Here is a 17,799-nt window from a genome sequence, read left to right on the forward strand (position 1 = left end):
AGGTGCTGTCCATAAAGACATGAAACAATTAAAAGCAATGAAATAAATAAAACAGACAGTAGAACAGTTCTTTCGGTGTTTTTAAAAACAATTAGAAACAATAAAACAATAAATGAAAGCAAACCATAAAACACTGAAACAAGAGCAGAGTCTCATGCGGAGTTAAAGGCCGAGGAGTAAAAATGGGTTTTAAGACTGGTTTTAAAAATGGACAGTGAGGAGGCTTGCCTAACGTGCAATGGTAGCTCGTTCCATAATTTTGGAGCAGCAATGGAGAAAGCTCTGTCCCCTCTGAGCTTCCATTTGGACCTCGGTACCTCCAGGAGCAGCAGATCAGCTGACCTGAGGCACCGAGCAGGAGCGTAGGGTTGAAGGGGCTCAGAGAGGTAAGGGGGGGGGCGAGACCATTTAAAGACTTAAAAACAAATAAAAGAATCTTAAAGGTCCCATGGCATGAAATTTTCACTTTCTGAGGTTTTTTAACGTTAAAATGAGTTCCTCTGACCTTCTTAAGTCACCCCAGTGGCTAGAAATTTCATAATGTGTAAACCAAACTATGCCCAACATTTGAGAATGGCGCGTCAAAACGGCGCGTTGATAAGCTCTTCCCTTTACTACGTCAGCAAGGGAGATGATCCCCACGCCCCCCCTCTGGATTCCCACCCACTGTATGGATTGCCCCGCCCAGTTGTAGTGAGGAGACCATAGAGGACACAACAACATGGCATCACCTAAGCGAGCGAAATATGGAAGTTGCGCTGTACATGGATGTGACAACACAGAAAGGAGTCTGTTTTTACTGCCGGCGGGAGAGCCCCTGAAGACGCAGTGGCTTAATTTTATTTACTCCAATAATACGCCGTCGAGTCTACCTAAGACGGTGTATGTTTGTCGGAAGCATTTTCCTGAGGAATGTTTCCACAACTTGGGACAGTACAGGGCAGGTTTTGCACATCAACTGTCACTGAAGCCTGGGTCCGTACCAAGCATCCCTGCCGCATCAGCCACAAACACCGAACAAGTAAGTGTATAACTGGTCGTTTTGCCGTGTTTTAAAATCGGTGCCACGTTAGCCTAGCAATGGCTACATTAGCTGTGCAGCTAACCGCTTTCTGCAGTTAGCCAGGTAATCTGCGCTACAAAACTAAAGAGCATGCAGCATGCTCTGTTAAACTGAGTTTAGTCTGGAAATTGACTGTAACTTATGAGCTTATGTTTGACTATTGCTCCGCAATGCATGTCTTCTGTTGGATAAGCGATATGTTGCTGTAGTTGCTGCTTCTATCCTCTTTGGTTATGGAGTGCGTGTTCAAGCCTAGGGTATTATACGTTCGTAAACTACCACTCCGAACACTCTCACTCTCTGTTCTCTGTGTCACGTTGAGTTTACGAAAGGAGTCCGAGGGAGAACGGGGTTTTGTCTTAGCAGCGTGGCTACAGGCACTGACAGCAGCGAGTATGTGTGTGTGCAGCTTGGTCAAGCCCCTCCCCCTCCCCCCATGGCCCGCCCCCACCCTCTACCCTTCCCCGCCTCCTGCTTCTCATTAGCAAAACGACGTGCTGGGAAAAGCGCTGAAATGGGGCTTTCTCCCAGGAGGCTATATTTACGTGCCGAGGGTTCATTTCGAGAAAGGCTGCGGATATAACATCCGGAAGCCTCCACGAGCCCGTTTAACCTCCTAAGGCCCAAGCTGTTTTTTTACATGCATTTTTTATTTCTCTTTGCTATTTGGGCTTATTAGAACCTGATTAGAATAAAAACTAAGCATCATCTTTTGATAAGATGTACTTTTAGAGAAAAAGTATGTTCACATATGTGGATTCTTGTTCTGAATTTCCATAAAGTGCTGTCCACGCATGTGACCGCTAAGCCCTAGGAGGTTAAAGCATCAACAAACCACCATGCCATGGGACCTTTAAAATGGACTCTAAAGTGCACACACTGCAAAAAATAAAAATCTTAGGAAGTTTATTTGTCTATTTTCAAGTCAAAACATCTCGCCACCCTTATTATAAGACATAATTGCCCAACAAGCAAAACCTCATTTAGCTAGAAAGGCTAGTTTTTAGACAGTCCATCTTGAAAATCTTGTAGAGACAAAATGTCTTGAAAAAGTCTTATTTGGAGCACCTTTGAAAATAAAACAAGTTTTTTTTAAAACAAGTAAGTATATTTTGGACATTTGTCAAATGCGGTTCATCTCGTTTCAAGAAAAAAAACAAAGTATGCTTGTTTTGGGAATAAATGAACTTTACTGAAATCTTTGAATCTTTCATTACAATTCAACTCCACCTTACAGATCCTAAGTTTACTGCAACTGTTTTCTCAGTCATTCAGAGTGAGCTCCTTCTAGATGCTGTACAGACTCTAGACCAGACAAGTGCCTTCAAAAAGGCTATGAGTGAGTGGAGGGCGTTTTAGTGAGGGCTTTTTGGAATGCTGGGAGTTAAGTTCAGTGTTTTTTTTTGGTTTGTTTGTTTGTTTTTTGTGCCTGATCTTGTAAACCCCTCGTACACATGAATAGTCAGTGCCCCCAAAACGCACTGTTGCTTTGGCGTTGTGTAAGCACTGCAAGTCAAAATGCGTAGACTTTTTATTTTTTATTTTTTGGTGCCTGAGGTCCTGGGGAAGTGGAATCTTAAGAGATGTTTTAATGTTTGAATGTTGAAATGGGAAAAAAATAAACTTGTTGCAGTGCTACACGTGTCGTCAACTTGATTCAAGATAGTCTCTGGTCTCATATCTAGAGTATTTTACTAATTACAGGTCACAAAAGGAGAATCTTTTAAGCTAGCAATGCTTAGTTGTAGAATTTAACAATCCTAATATTAGTATATTTATCTTAAATTCAGTTTTTACTGCTAAGACTTTGTCATGAATTTAAGTGAAATACCCTTAAAATGAAATAAATAAAAATGACTTGAATGGCTAAATGTAAGAAGTACGATCTTGTTATAAGAACTATTTTGATTATTTTGAGTTAATCAGATCTCGCATAATAAGTTCCCCAATCTTATTTTGGAATTATTTCATCTAAAAACAGGTTAGATTTTTCATCTTACTTTAAGAAATCTTACCAAGTCAAATTTGACTAGTTCCATTGGCAGATTTTTTTCACCTGATTCAAGCAAATACGCTTTGTTTTAATCTTTTATTTCTTATTTTTGAAAGGACATTTTTTGCAGTGCAGGCAGCCCAGGATGGGAGTTATGTGCTCCCTCTTACGTGCTCCAGTTAGGAGGCGAGCGGCTGCATTTTGCACCAGCTGGAGACGTGCGAGGGAGGACTGGCTGACTCAGTCCATGTATAACCATGTCAAATGTCTGCATGCTAGGTGTTTCCAGCACGTGATGTACCTTTAGTCAACTGTATGTTTGTTTAAAGATCCGCTTGGAGAGTGTTTTTTTGCGAAGTGGTTACAGTAGCTCAGTGTTACCTGTGTTAAAATGCTAGGTGATGTTTACTCTCTGACTAATCAGACAGAAGGTGCAGAAACAGATGGCTTGCAAAAGCCTGTTGTCCAGCACTGTGTGATGTGTGCTAATTAACCAAGCATATGGGGATATGTGGCCACAGAGCAACGCCCAGTGCTCATCTCAAACAGCTCTATAACCAGATTTAAATAATACTGAAATTACCACAAGGGAGCCACATGAAATCATTTTGATCTTAGGGAATACATTTTAGCTTTAAGCCTTGTTCAACATATGACCTTAAGTGCTGGCAGAAGTACTTTATGCACTGCTGCAAGATGGAGGACACTATTCAAAAAATACTCTTTCACAGATGGCCCAATAAGATATTCCCTACCTGCTGTGAGTCTCCTTCAGTGTAGGGTAGTTTGGTGGACACATGGAACATAATCTCCTTGTTGTGGAAATTATGATACACTGACTCAGTTCCAGTCTGGCCATGCGTAACATCAAGACCCCCGCGAAACCTAGTATGGGAACGTATTCACAATCAGCAAGTATAGTATAAAATGTACATCGATATTGACACAGCGGAAGTTTCTCATATTCAGAGCTGGTTTATGCATTCACGTCAACTGATTTTTGAGCACAGAATTCAGATGGTTAAAATTACATTCATGCTGATTTTCTTGACAAAAAGTGTCAGAAATCGGCTTTTTCAACAGTGTCTAGACCAGCGTTTCTCAACCTTTTTTCAGTCACGGCGCCCTTCAGAAGTATGCAAATTTTCAAGGTACCCCCATATAAAATATACGCAGTCACGCTGACCCCAGCAGTGACGTTGTGACATGGGAAAGGGGGCCGTGAGACAAATTTTGATGATGCATGAGGCGGCGATGATCTGCATTAGTGTAACTATCGTTTTTTGGAATTTTAATTCATTTTCTCATCTCATCATCTCTAGCCGCTTTATCCTGTTCTACAGGGTCGCAGGCAAGCTGGAGCCTATCCCAGCTGACTACGGGCGAAAGGCGGGGTACACCCTGGACAAGTCGCCAGGTCATCACAGGGCTGACACATAGACACAGACAACCATTCACACTCACATTCACACCTACGGTCAATTTAGAGTCACCAGTTAACCTAACCTGCATGTCTTTGGACTGTGGGGGAAACCGGAGCACCCGGAGGAAACCCACACGGACACGGGGAGAACATGCAAACTCTGCACAGAAAGGCCCTCGCCGGCCACGGGGCTCGAACCCGGACCTTCTTGCTGTGAGGCGACAGCGCTAACCACTACACCGCCATGCCGCCCCTTAATTCATTTTATTTATTTCAATGTTAGAAGATATAATTTTTTGACGGCACCCCTAACGAAGCCAGACGGCACCCCAGGGTGCCGTGGCACCCCGGTTGAGAAAGGCTGGTCTAGACCACTACCTTAAAACACAAGTCTTTAAGCCCCCTAAACAACCAAGCACAAAAGTGTGGATTGAAAAGGCAGATTGCATTTTCCCATGTAATCTACACTCACTTAGATTACACTTTATTAGGTACACCCATACACCTGCTGTTTTTTCCCCAGTTCTCTAATCAGCATCGTAATGCATAAAATCATAAAGATACAAATCAAGAGTTTCAGTTAATGTTCGTTTCAAACATCAGACTGGGTAAAATTGTGATCTCTGGAACTTTCACTGGGGCATGGGTGTTGGTGCCTGATGGACTGGTTTGAGTATTTCAGAAACTGCTGACTTCCTGGGGTTTTCACACCACAACAGTCTCTAGAGTTCACACAGAACGGTGCGGAAAAAAACCCAAAAAACACAGAGTGAGTGACAGTTCTGTGGGTGAAAACGCCTTGTTGATATGAGAGGTCAGAGGAAAATGGCCAGATTGGTTCGAGCTGCCAGGAAGGCTGTAGTAACTCAGCAACTCTTTACAACCGTGGTGAGCAGAAAAGCATCTCAGCATGCAACAGCAGAAGGCCACATTGGGTTCCGCTCCTGCCAGCCAAGAACAGGGATCTTAGGCCAAGTTTACATTAGACCGTATCTGTCTCGTTTTCTTCGCGGATGCACTGTCCGTTTACATTAAAATGCCTGGAAACGCCGGGAAACGGGAATCCGCCAGGGTCCACGTATTCAATCCAGATCGTGTCTGGTCCGGTGCTGTGTAAACATTGAGAATACGCGGATACGCTGTGCTGAGCTCTAGCTGGCGTCGTCATTGGGCAACGTCACTGTGACATCCACCTTCCTGATTCGCTGGCGTTGGTCATGTGACGCGACTGCTGAAAAACGGCGCGGACTTCCGCCTTGTATCACCTTTCATTAAAGAGTATAAAAGTATGAAAATACTGCAAATACTGATGCAAATACTGCCCATTGTGTAGTTATGATTGTCTTTAGGCTTGCCATCCTTCCACTTGCAAGTGGTAAGTGACGCGCATGCCCGACATGCACTGAGATCACACACACAGCGGCTCAGTCCCGAATCACTGCTCGTGAGCTCCACTCGCGCGCTCTGTGAGCTGCGCAGGGCCGGAGTGCGCACCCTCCAGAGGGCACTCGCTGTTCAGGGCGGAGTGATTTGGAGCGCAGGATGCCTGCGGAGCCGAGCGTATCCGTGTATTGGCGTTGCTGTGTGCACGCGAATCGTGTATTGGCGTTGCTGTGTGCACGCTAATCGTTTTAAAAACATTAATCTGATGATCCGCTGATACGGTCTAATGTAAACCCCACCTTAGAATAAAGAACAAGTTCCTATAAAAGTGGCCGGTGAGTGTAATACAAATACAGTTTTGAAAATAAAAAAGACTAATATGATTATATAAATAAGAAGCAACAACTGAGATTAAATTCTAATAGCAGACTAGTATATTGTGAATATTCAGTATTACTGCATGAACAGTCTGAGTCGTCATTATCACAATCACTGCAAGTTTAGTCGATATGGCTGATAGAGATAAAAAGACCTTTCACAATTTGCCATTAAACAAGCTAGATAATTAAGCTACCGTCGACACCTTGACATTTATTTTAAAGGACATGTACCCTTTAAAGTCGTGTAGCTCGATCTTCTCCCCCAAAAACTCCAGGAACTCAGTAAAGGCTGGACTCTCCTCACTGTTCCCAAAGAGCTCCTCTTCTGATGTCTGTACAGGACATAAACTGTTCAGAAGCAATTTAAGCAAGGCTAGTCTGTATTCTCATAAACCCAGGAAAGAAGTAGCTAGTGTTTATGACCTGCCCAAACTTCTGATAGATGACTCCGAACTTGAAGTTGTTGCTTATGACATGTTCATCAAAGGTTACAATGAGTCTGGATGCCTGTGGGAACACACAGCCGAGGGTCACAATGTGTCTGGTGCACAAGCAGTGACGTGAAAGCGAAGATGAGGAGCAGAGACTGACCTTTGGATAGAGGACTGGATAAAATCTGTCCACGTTTACCTCTTCACACACAAGCTAAGAGAAATGAATACTGTCAATACAAATGATCAAACGCAATTTTTTATATTTGACGTGGTGACGACTGTGTTTCTCCTACCTTTGCCATTTGCACCACATTGGGGAACTCAGTCAGGCAAGAAATCGGTATCACGTCATGACAGGTTTTAAACTTTGACCTAGAAGAGGTTAAACAAGACTGTTTAATTTTCCTATTTCCCTTTATATTTGCAAAGGATGGACTTAAAGTGGATGATAAGTGCTAGATATGAACAGTGCATTATTGAGGTGCTGCAGCATGACACGTTCATATTCAATCAGACATTGTAATCACTTGCACTGCTAAAAAAAAAAAAAAACACTTCTATAGAGGTACACAATGAAAAACTGAATGAATAAAGTTGGGTGAAAGGTGAAGATAAATAGCTGGAGAAATACCAAGATAGGAAGTAAGACATGAAGAAAGAAGTTTGTAGTCATAGTTTAAGACTGGCAATTTGATGGCTGAGCAGCAAGCCGGTCCTATTTCCTATTAATCCACCGTGCTATGTGCAGAGACTGAATGCAGATAAAGAACACATTTAAATGTAAGATATCCTCTATTTCGGGCGGCACGGTGGTGTAGTGGTTAGCGCTGTCGCCTCACAGCGAGAAGGTCCGGGTTTGAGCCCCGTGGCCGGCGAGGGTCTTTCTGTGTGGAGTTTGCATGTTCTCCCCGTGTCCGCGTGGGTTTCCTCCGGGTGCTCCGGTTTCCCCCACAGTCCAAAGACATGCAGGTTAGGTTAACTGGTGACTCTAAATTGACCGTAGGTGTGAATGTGAGTGTGAATGGTTGTCTGTGTCTATGTGTCAGTCCTGTGATGACCTGGCGACTTGTCCAGGGTGTACCCCGCCTTTCGCCCGTAGTCAGCTGGGATAGGCTCCAGCTTGCCTGCGACCCTGTAGAACAGGATAAAGCGGCTAGAGATAATGAGATGAGATATCCTCTATTTCAGGGGTTCTCAACCTTTTCTACTTTAAGGCCCACCTATTCATATTGTAACGAGTCGAAGCCCATTAAAAAAAGATCACCAATTATTTTGGCTCCTCTATTCTATTAGAATCTGATAATCTACTGTAAAGCGTATTAATGGGATGCAACATCACTTCCTGTTACAGATTGAAGCCCAGGAATTAAATAAATGCAATAAAAACAAACTGTTTTTAATTGTAGGTATTGTATTTAAAACTGTATGAATGTACCAGAAGCCAAACCATGCATGCAGGGCATTCTCACTCAAAAGGGATTAATGATCCAAAAGTGGAGTCTGGTTCATTAGCACAAGAACTTATCACCATGTTTATGTTCAGTAAACAAACAAATTATTAAAACCAAGACGTACATTCAAAAGAAGTGGATATAGAAACCACTCAATGGGATTAGATCTTTACACGCTAACAAAGAAGGATTTTTCCTATGAAAGAAAATTTTATGAGCTAAATTTGACATTAGTAGAATAAATTTTGATCCTATTGTAGTCGGAACTAAATACAAAGACAATAGTTGTGCATACTATTAATTAACTTAATGTGGAGATAACAGACAATCAACAGATTTTAAGTTTTTTTTTTAAGATTGTGTATATTTTTAGTCTTTTGTATTTGTCATTATTTGTATCTGTACATGCACGACCCCACCAGCTCTGCTGATCAACTTATTGCGTTTAAATAAAGTTATTCATTCATTCATTAGGAGTTGGAAAATTATCCATCCGTTGGGTCTCAAACTACCTGATGCTGCAGACATCGTTCTACAAGGACAAACAGATGAAAACCTGGAAGAGCATGGAGGCGAACAACTTTTTATATGTGGCTGTGTTAAAGATCTGGCAATCAGGACACTACAAGATAAATCCTGTATCGTTTTTGCCTGGGTAAGGAAGAATTTCTGGGCTTTGTACACGTCTTTGCGATGATTGCTAGGACGCCAAAAGTTTTTGGAATCGGGTGTAAACAAACCACAGCTGCTCGATTCTCAATCCTCCCTGCTCTTCTCTTCCAGCAGGCATCACAGATCCATAGAATTTACCCACAAACGTATTTATTTATTCTGCCCACTGTGTGCATGCGCTCTGTGTGTGTGTGTGTGTGTGTACGTGGGGGTTAAATGCAAAGGAGGAATGTGACAATAATAAAGTCGTGTTCTTCTTAATTTACCCACAAATGCATTTATTCCACTTGAAAGGTGTCCGTCAAACCAGCTACCGGATTTAGGACACTATGACATCCTGAACTATGGGTGGCATGGTGGTGTAGTGGTTAGCACGGTCGCCTCACAGCAAGAATGTTCTGGGTTTGCGGCCGGCGAGGGCCTTTTTGTGTGGAGTTTGCATGTTCTCCCCGTGTCTGCATGGGCTTCCTCCGGAAAATCCAAAGACATGCAGTTAGGTTGATGTGGGGCGGCCTTGGGCTGAGGTGCCCTTGAGCAAGGTACCTGACCCCTGACTGCTCCCCGGGCGCTCTGGTGTGGCTGCCCACTGCTCTGGCTGTATGTGCATGTGTTCACTGCTTCAGATGGGTTAAATGCAGAGGATGAATTTCACTGTGATTGAAGTGTGCATGTGACGAATAAAGGTTTCTTCTTCTTAAATTTAGTATTTGGCTTCAAACTTGAAAAAAAATTGCAGCCCACTAGATGGCGCTTTGCGGCTCACTAATGGGCTGCGGTCCAGTGGTTGAGAAATATGGAATCAATTTTGTGCCAAAATGTTCATACAATACTTTTTTTTTTAAAGATATTTTTTGGGGCTTTTTTCACCTTTATTGGATAGGACAGTGTAGAGACAGGAAATGAGCGGGAGAGAGAGACGGGGAGGGATCGGGAAATGACCTCAGGTCGGAATCGAACCCGGGTCCCCGGATTTATGGTATGGCGCCTTATCCACCTGAGCCACGACGCCCCCGTTCATACAATACTTTTGAAATATCAAACAAAAACGACAAATCAAAATACAAAAAAAGAAAAAAAAGTCAATTTTTTTAGACTGGCAAACAAATTATTCGTGTAATCGTGCAAAATATCAGTCTATTACTCTTCAGAAACCTTTTATTTTTGTTCCGCGTCTTTCTCAGTTTTGTTTGACGTAATTTATTTTGGTTGCGATTCCAGCTTGGGGCGGCACGGTGGTGTAGTGGTTAGCGCTGTCGCCTCACAGCAAGAAGGTCCTGGGTTCGAGCCCCGTGGCTGGCGAGGGTCTTTCTGTGTGGAGTTTGCATGTTCTCCCCGTGTCCGTGTGGGTTTCCTCCGGGTGCTCCGGTTTCCCCCACAGTCCAAAGACATGCAGGTTAGGTTAACTGGTGACTCTAAATTGACCGTAGGTGTGAATGTGAGTGTGAATGGTTGTCTGTGTCTATGTGTCAGCCCTGTGATGACCTGGCGACTTGTCCAGGGTGTACCCCGCCTTTCGCCCGTAGTCGGCTGGGATAGGCTCCAGCTTGCCTGCGACCCTGTAGAAGGATAAAGCGGCTAGAGATAATGAGATGAGATGAGATTCCAGCTTTCTCGTTTGCGCTCCCTGACTTTTTGCTTGCAGTTTTGGCACAAACTTCACGTGTGGGCGGGCTGTCCAGGAATGCATTCCCACTGGCTAACTTGTGTTTGACTGACAGCTACGCTCAGCCATTCCCTACTCGGATTCTGGCGGACTGTTTGACGACTGACCGATCCATTGACGGTAAACAAGGATCGCGTGGACTTCAGTGGCGACTATGATATCAAACAGTCCGCCAGAATCCGAGTAGGGAATGGCTGAGCGTAGCTGTCAGTCAAACACAAGTTAGCCAATGGGAATGCATTCCTGGACAGCCCACCAACACGTGAAGTTTGTGCCAAAACTGCAAGCAAAAAGTCAGGGAGCGCAAACGAGAAAGCTGGAATCGCAACCAAAATAAATTACGTCAAACAAAACTGAGAAAGACGCGGAACAAAAATAAAAGGTTTCTGAAGAGTAATAGACTGATATTTTGCACGATTACACAAATAATTTGTTTGCCAGTCTAAAAAAATGGACTTTTTTTTCTTTTTTTGTATTTTGATTTGTTGTTTTTGTTTGATATTTCAAAAGTATTGTATGAACATTTTGGCACAAAATTGATTCCATAGAGAGAAACACTGCTCTATTTGTTTCTCAATAACCTCCGTCAGCAGATTTACATCACTGGGCATTTTCTGTAAGGTGTGATGTACTGTGGTTAATAATGCTATTTTTAAATGACACCAAACACTCAGAATAATGCAAAAACAAGCGTGTAGAACAGAGGAATTAGAGACACGGTTCATCTTATTAATATAAAAGTGCAGTACAAAGGAAAGGGACCTGAAAGGAAAGAAGAGGTGCATGAGTCTCAGAGGAGTGACAAACAGCTTTGTGTGACATCGACAAGGTGAGAATAAAAGAAGAATGAATGAATACAGTTGTGCTGCCAAGAGAAGAGATTGTGTGTGTGTGCGTGTGTGTGCATGCATTACCTAAGCAGTAAGCGGAGGTGCTCTTGGTCCCCAATCACATCATACTTCACTGAGAAGACAAGGAGGCCCAGTACTGTGTCCACAGAGTAGTAATTAAAGTGCTCCTGTAGGGAGTTGCAGGTGCACATGTTCACACATACATACAACCTATATGTTAAAGTCTATATTTTGCTACCGCTTGCTGTTTCCCCTACTTTCTACACAGTAGCAGGTAGTTTTAAATACTTTTAATAAGATGTCTATTTGTTTAGTTGAAACAACATTTTATCAACTAATTATTCTAACCACCATACATCCATAAATAAGTGTTAGGCCCACTTTACACGGGGACGGTCTGAAACAAAAACGCAAAAGTCCGTTTTCGTTCTCACTTTTTTCCGCGTCTACACGACCGTTTTCAAGGAGGAAATCTGCGTCTATACGGTGACGCATAAATGTGTAGAATTCAATTGGATGTGCATGCCAGGCGGCTAGGTGGTGCTGTGAAAGACCTCCGCTATGTCTGCACGCATGTGCAACGTCTTCCATCTTGTCTGATCTGCACATCTGTGCCGCGAAAACTTTGACTACTCTGGCTATGGTAAGTAAAAAAGTAAGAGCATACTATACCCGCCTCTGTTCATTAACGGTATATGTGCAGATTCACTATAGATGTTCGAAGGACTCCTGGACGTTTATTAAAGCTGCCAGAGCAGCTTGAAGGTCCGTTGGATCGATGTAATCAGACATGCTCTTACTTTTTTACTTACTTTCTTACTTCCCGGGCTGGCATGTACAGTATATGACATATGTATGACGTAAACGCGTACCCGACGTGAGCAGATCCGAGCAGAGTTTCGCGTATTGGGTAGTTTAGACAGATATGCAACGGGGGCTGTTTTTAACTTATCCACTCTGGAAGGTATTTTCAATTTTTTCCGTTTTTCAGCCTTGGAAACGCTGTCCCCGTGTAGACGAAAGGCACTTCCGATGAAATATTCAGTCGTTTTTACCCGACAGCTTCCTCGTGTAAACGGGCCCTTAAACTTCATGGATTAAAAATGTCGTCTTCTTTTTTTTTAAAGTGAGCACACTGATCAAACCGTTATCATTTCCTATTCTCACCTTGCCCAAGAAATGTTTCCTATAGATTTTGGCTATGCTATTAGTCTCCAGTTTAATCTGAGAGGCTGGACATGGGGGTGGCTCCTCCTGTACTGGGATGGTACTGAGCTCGTGGTTGGTCCCCTCAATCCAGTAACCACCAAACTGCGGCAACAGAATCAGTGGAAATGGAGCTTTACGTGCCAGCACCTGCCAGTCATAATAAAATGAATGCGTGTTGATTACCTCTATGGAAAACAATATTACGCAGGCTAAGTATGACATGATCTTTTATGTTAGTTACCTCATGAACACTTGGATAAGGAATATAATCTTCTTCCGTCTGTTAAATAAACACATGCACAGTCAATTTACCAAATGTTCCAAAATAAGACACAGTAAGGTATAAAATTATAATACAATATAGGGCCAAAAGTATACGGATACTTTAGTACTGAACATCCCATGCCAAAATCCACCCATCCATTATCTCTAGCCGCTTTATCCTGTTCTACAGGGTCGCAGGCAAGCCACAGCCTATCCCAGCTGACTATGGACGAGAGGCGGGGTACACCCTGGACAAGTCGCCAGGGCTGACACAGAGACAAACAACCATTCACACTCACATCTACGGTCAATTTAGAGCCACCAGTTAACCTAACCTGCATGTCTTTGGGGGAAACCAGAGCACCCAGAGGAAACCCACACAGACATGGGGAGAACATGCAAACTCCACACAGAAAGGCCCTCGCCGGCCACTGGGCTCGAACCCAGAACCTTCTTGCTGTGAGGCGACGGTGCTAACCACTACACCACCGTGCCACCCCATGCCAAAATCATGTGCATTAATAATCAGATGTCCCCCTATGCTGCTACAACAAGATTCTGACACGTGGCTGTGAGGATTTGCCCATTCAGGCACACAATCACAAAAAGTCAGGCACTGATGTAGAGAGAGGGGGCCTGGAACACAGTCATCTCAAAGGTATTCAGTGCAGTTGAGATTAGGGTTCTGTGCAGCCAAATGAGATCTTCCATGTCAAACTTCTCTTTATGGACCTTGCTTTGTGCACAGGGGCACTGCAAAGTCTATATTGGTGAAACGGGCAGATGCTTCCATACTCGCAGGAAAGAACACCAATTAGAATGTGAAAAAGAAACAACAAAAAGACTCGCAAGATCCGAAAAAGAAAAAGCAAACCAAGAAAACTTAAAATCAGCCATTTCAGACCACTGCAAACGACAAAATCTCATCTCATCTCATTATCTCTAGCCGCTTTATCCTGTTCTACAGGGTCGCAGGCAAGCTGGAGCCTATCCCAGCTGACTACGGGTGAAAGGCGGGGTACACCCTGGACAAGTCGCCAGGTCATCACAGGGCTGACACATAGACACAGACAACCATTCACACTCACATTCACACCTACGGTCAATTTAGAGTCACCAGTTAACCTAACCTGCATGTCTTTGGACTGTGGGGGAAACCGGAGCACCCGGAGGAAACCCACGCAGACACGGGGAGAACATGCAAACTCCACACAGAAAGGCCCTCGCCGGCCACGGGGCTCGAACCCAGGACCTTCTTGCTGTGAGGCGACAGCGCTAACCACTACACCACCGTGCCGCCCCAAACAACAAAATCATATAATGAATTGGGAAGAGGCCAGAGTCATTCGCGCTGAAGAGACTAGATACCAGCGTTGGATTTTGGAGGCAGTGGAGATACGCAAGCGGGCGCAAAGGACCACGAACCGGGATGAGGGAGCGTACGCGCTGTCGCACACCTGGAGCGCAGTCCTGGGGCAGCGACCTGACAGCAGGAGGCGTGGACTACCTGTCAAATTGGGCGGGACGTTCACGCCTCCATAGAGTAACATCAGCTGATAAGGCACGTCACCACTCGACATCTGGCGACTGTTTTGAAGAAGGTGGAAGTGTTCGCCGAAACTGTCAACAAACAAGGTAACATCCTAAAAAATACGTGTCTTAAGAAACAAACTTAAAGAATAGAAGAGTTTGGACCCCTTCGTTCCAGTGAAGCTAAATTGTAATGCTACAGTATAGAAATACATCCTTGGCAATTTTATGCTTACCACTTTCAAAACATATATGGGTGTTAGTGTCCACATACTTTTGGCCATATAGTGTACATAATAAAAACAGAAATATTACAGGAGTAATTTATAAAGGCCATGTGATGCACAATGCTTAGAATGGGTTCAGTGCACAAATACTCCCTTGATATTCGTAATACTGTTTCTGCATTTCACTCAGAATGGAGTTATTTTACAGTCAGTTTCTGCAACAGCCCCTGAAGATGAACTTCAGTGACATTCATCAGATATACCGTGCCCCTTCTAGCAAGTGAAGAAAACATTAGTGAGTTCGGACAGCAGTCAATATGGTGGTTGCATAATCAATGAATGCACCAGTTTATTTTATTTTATTTTATGCCTTTTTAGGTGGGATTTATTAGAGCTGGGCGATATGGCCTAAAAAAAAAAAAAACTTTGATTTTTTCGCAAAAAATATGATTTTCAATTTTAATCGATTTTTTTCCCCCTACTAAAAATCAAACTACAGATGACAAAGAAATGGTTCAAAACAGGGCGGCACGGTGATGTAGTGGTTAGCGCTGTCGCCTCACAGCAAGAAGGTCCGGGTTCGAGCCCCGTGGCCGGCGAGGGCCTTTCTGTGTGGAGTTTGCATGTTCTCCCCGTGTCCGCGTGGGTTTCCTCCGGGTGCTCCGGTTTCCCCCACAGTCCAAAGACATGCAGGTTAGGTTAACTGGTGACTCTAAATTGAGCGTAGGTGTGAATGTGAGTGTGAATGGTTGTCTGTGTCTATGTGTCAGCCCTGTGATGACCTGGCGACTTGTCCAGGGTGTACCCCGCCTTCTGCCCGTAGTTAGCTGGGATAGGCTCCAGCTTGCCTGCGACCCTGTAGAACAGGATAATGAGATGAGATGAGATGGTTCAAAACAAGTTTTACCTTTATTTTGTTTTCACTTAAATTTCCCCTTTGGGGTTAAAGTGCAAAAAGAAGCCAAAAAACAAGCTTGTAGATGAGATAACACAATGATAGCATCTGTGATTGCCTTCCACCGTGCCCCATTCTGATCATAAGGCACACGGTTCGAAAATGTGTCCGGGACGGTTGCTTGCTTTACTTTGGATGGTGCGCTCGTGCAGCACTTCTCCCACTCCGCTGCATGCTTCTGTTTAAGGGGTTGGAATAAATTCGTCGTGCTGCTTCCTTTGGAAGCAACCATTCTCAAACACACCTTACAACGAGGACTTGTTTGGTCTGCGTCCGACGCTGCAAAACCAAACCAATTCCAGATCACGGAGGAAGTTGCTCCTTTCTTGGGCACAAGTTGCGGCTTTCCCCCAATCGCTGCCATGTTGTTTGTGTGTGTCTATGACAAGCGCGCGGGAGGAGGGCTATAGTGTCGGTGCCTGATCCGTCCCTGCTGCCTGATCCGTTCTGCACAAGCGCAGAGGGGAGCGTCGGTGGCGGAAGTTAAAACTGAGAGAAAACCGATTTTCATAAAAACACATCGTCCTTAACTGTAAATTCAAATTAATCGATAAAATTGATTTATCGCCCAGCTCTAGGATTTATTTATTTATGCCGCTGCTCATGATCAGTTTTGATAATGTTAAGTTTCCATGTCTAAGCATGCTCCATACATAAATTAATGCACATAGCTTAATCTCTGGCTGAAATATGGATATATTCAACCTACTGTACACATGCTCCAGACAGGTGCGCCATGGCACTGTGTCTGGAGCGTGCTTTTGTTTTGATAGCTCAACACTGGTTCCTCATTGGCTAGGAAAAAGAAATGTCGGTATGTGACTGGGGATACCCGAGTGCACTGTGGGATGTGTGCGTATGCAGATTTCAAACCATATATACCAGGGTGACCAGACATCCCCTTTTTCTGGGGAAAGTCCCCGTTTTTGGCGGCCTGTCCCTGGCTGGAGCTGTCCCTGGAAATGTTCCTGTTTTTAACCATGACTGACAGACTCGAAAAAAACCAGACTGAAAAAAAAAAAAAGAAAATCCCAGACCGAAACATCTACCAGATTTCAGCAGACGCCTCACATGTTGTTTTGTGGATCACTTTAAGACGGGCTCAGGCCGATAGCAGAGATGTTCTAGAACACCTCTGGCGAGAGCCTTTCCAGTATTTTGATTGGTGGAGCTGAGGAACAACTTTTTAGCAGAGCGCTACAATCTTTGCCTCAACTAGTCATTCATTCAGCTTTGACAGATCGCTTCATCCGCTCCTGGACAGGTGAACCATAGTCTTTTCTTGTAGGCCTAAGTGACATTGTTTGTCATCGATGTTATTTAGCCTTTAAATGTGTAAGCTACATTTTGCGATGTTGTATATGACATTGCTCGTCACACTGTAGTGAGATGTAGCGGTTGACCGAACAAACCGTAGCCTGCTGCGGCCGATGCTAGCAGGAGAAAGCTCAGTGCAGCGCCAATCAGTCAGCTGAAGTTGTTGATAGATGTAGCGTTGCTGTAACAGAAATCCAGCTGATGTAAAATTGTAACAGTTCAACGGCATAAGCTAACTTACACACAAATTGGCGTGTTATCCTACAGAATAGCTGGCTATGTAAAGCTGTAGGCTTATAGTAATGTTACCAAAGTGTCAGTAATTTGTATAATTTGTTGTGATGTGTAGCGGACTACACATTTTGATTAAGGCTACTCATTTAGGTTCGGTCGGCAATTCAGGTATGGCTACAATTCAGGCTACGGGAGATCAGGAATCATTTGTATCCTCAATAATAATAATAATAATAATAATATGTAACCATGGCGGCAGGGTGGTGTAGTGGTTAGCGCTGTCGCCTCACAGCAAGAAGGTCCGGGTTCGAGCCCCGTGGCCGGCGAGGGCCTTTCTGTGTAGAGTTTGCATGTTCTCCCCGTGTCCGCGTGGGTTTCCTCCAGGTGCTCCGGTTTCCCCCACAGTCCAAAGACATGCAGGTTAGGTTAACTGGTGACTCTAAATTGACCGTAGGTGTGAATGTGAGTGTGAATGGTTGTCTGTGTCTATGTGTCAGCCCTGTGATGACCTGGCGACTTGTCCAGGGTGTACCCCGCCTTTCGCCCGTAGTCAGCTGGGATAGGCTCCAGCTTGCCTGCGACCCTGTAGAACAGGATAAAGCGGCTACAGATAATGAGAATGAGATGAGATATGTAACCATACCTTGAAATTGCTTGGATTGAAACAAACTGTTTATTGAAATTGTGTTGTGTGTTTTGTATATTTTTAAATACATTGTCCATTACTAGTGGCATATATGGTAATTAATT

At 43.9% G+C, this 17,799-nt stretch overlaps 1 protein-coding gene across 6 annotated transcripts in view; it reads right to left on the reverse strand.

The window, feature by feature from the left end:
* The window catches only part of rap1gapb (RAP1 GTPase activating protein b), a 123,065-nt gene that overhangs the window by 21,163 nt on the left and 84,103 nt on the right, over positions 1-17,799 (reverse strand). For all 6 annotated transcript variants that reach the window (XM_060919442.1, XM_060919440.1, XM_060919443.1 and 3 more), the window contains 8 exons: positions 12,764-12,802; positions 12,481-12,669; positions 11,377-11,480; positions 6,970-7,048; positions 6,834-6,887; positions 6,666-6,749; positions 6,474-6,574; positions 3,812-3,941 (listed from right to left, as the gene is read on the reverse strand). In XM_060919442.1, coding sequence (XP_060775425.1) covers positions 3,812-3,941; positions 6,474-6,574; positions 6,666-6,749; positions 6,834-6,887; positions 6,970-7,048; positions 11,377-11,480; positions 12,481-12,669; positions 12,764-12,802 — 780 coding nt within the window. The remainder of the gene's footprint in view (positions 1-3,811; positions 3,942-6,473; positions 6,575-6,665; positions 6,750-6,833; positions 6,888-6,969; positions 7,049-11,376; positions 11,481-12,480; positions 12,670-12,763; positions 12,803-17,799) is intronic.

The sequence above is a fragment of the Neoarius graeffei genome, chromosome 4, assembly GCF_027579695.1.
Source record: "Neoarius graeffei isolate fNeoGra1 chromosome 4, fNeoGra1.pri, whole genome shotgun sequence".
Lineage (NCBI taxonomy): Eukaryota > Metazoa > Chordata > Actinopteri > Siluriformes > Ariidae > Neoarius > Neoarius graeffei.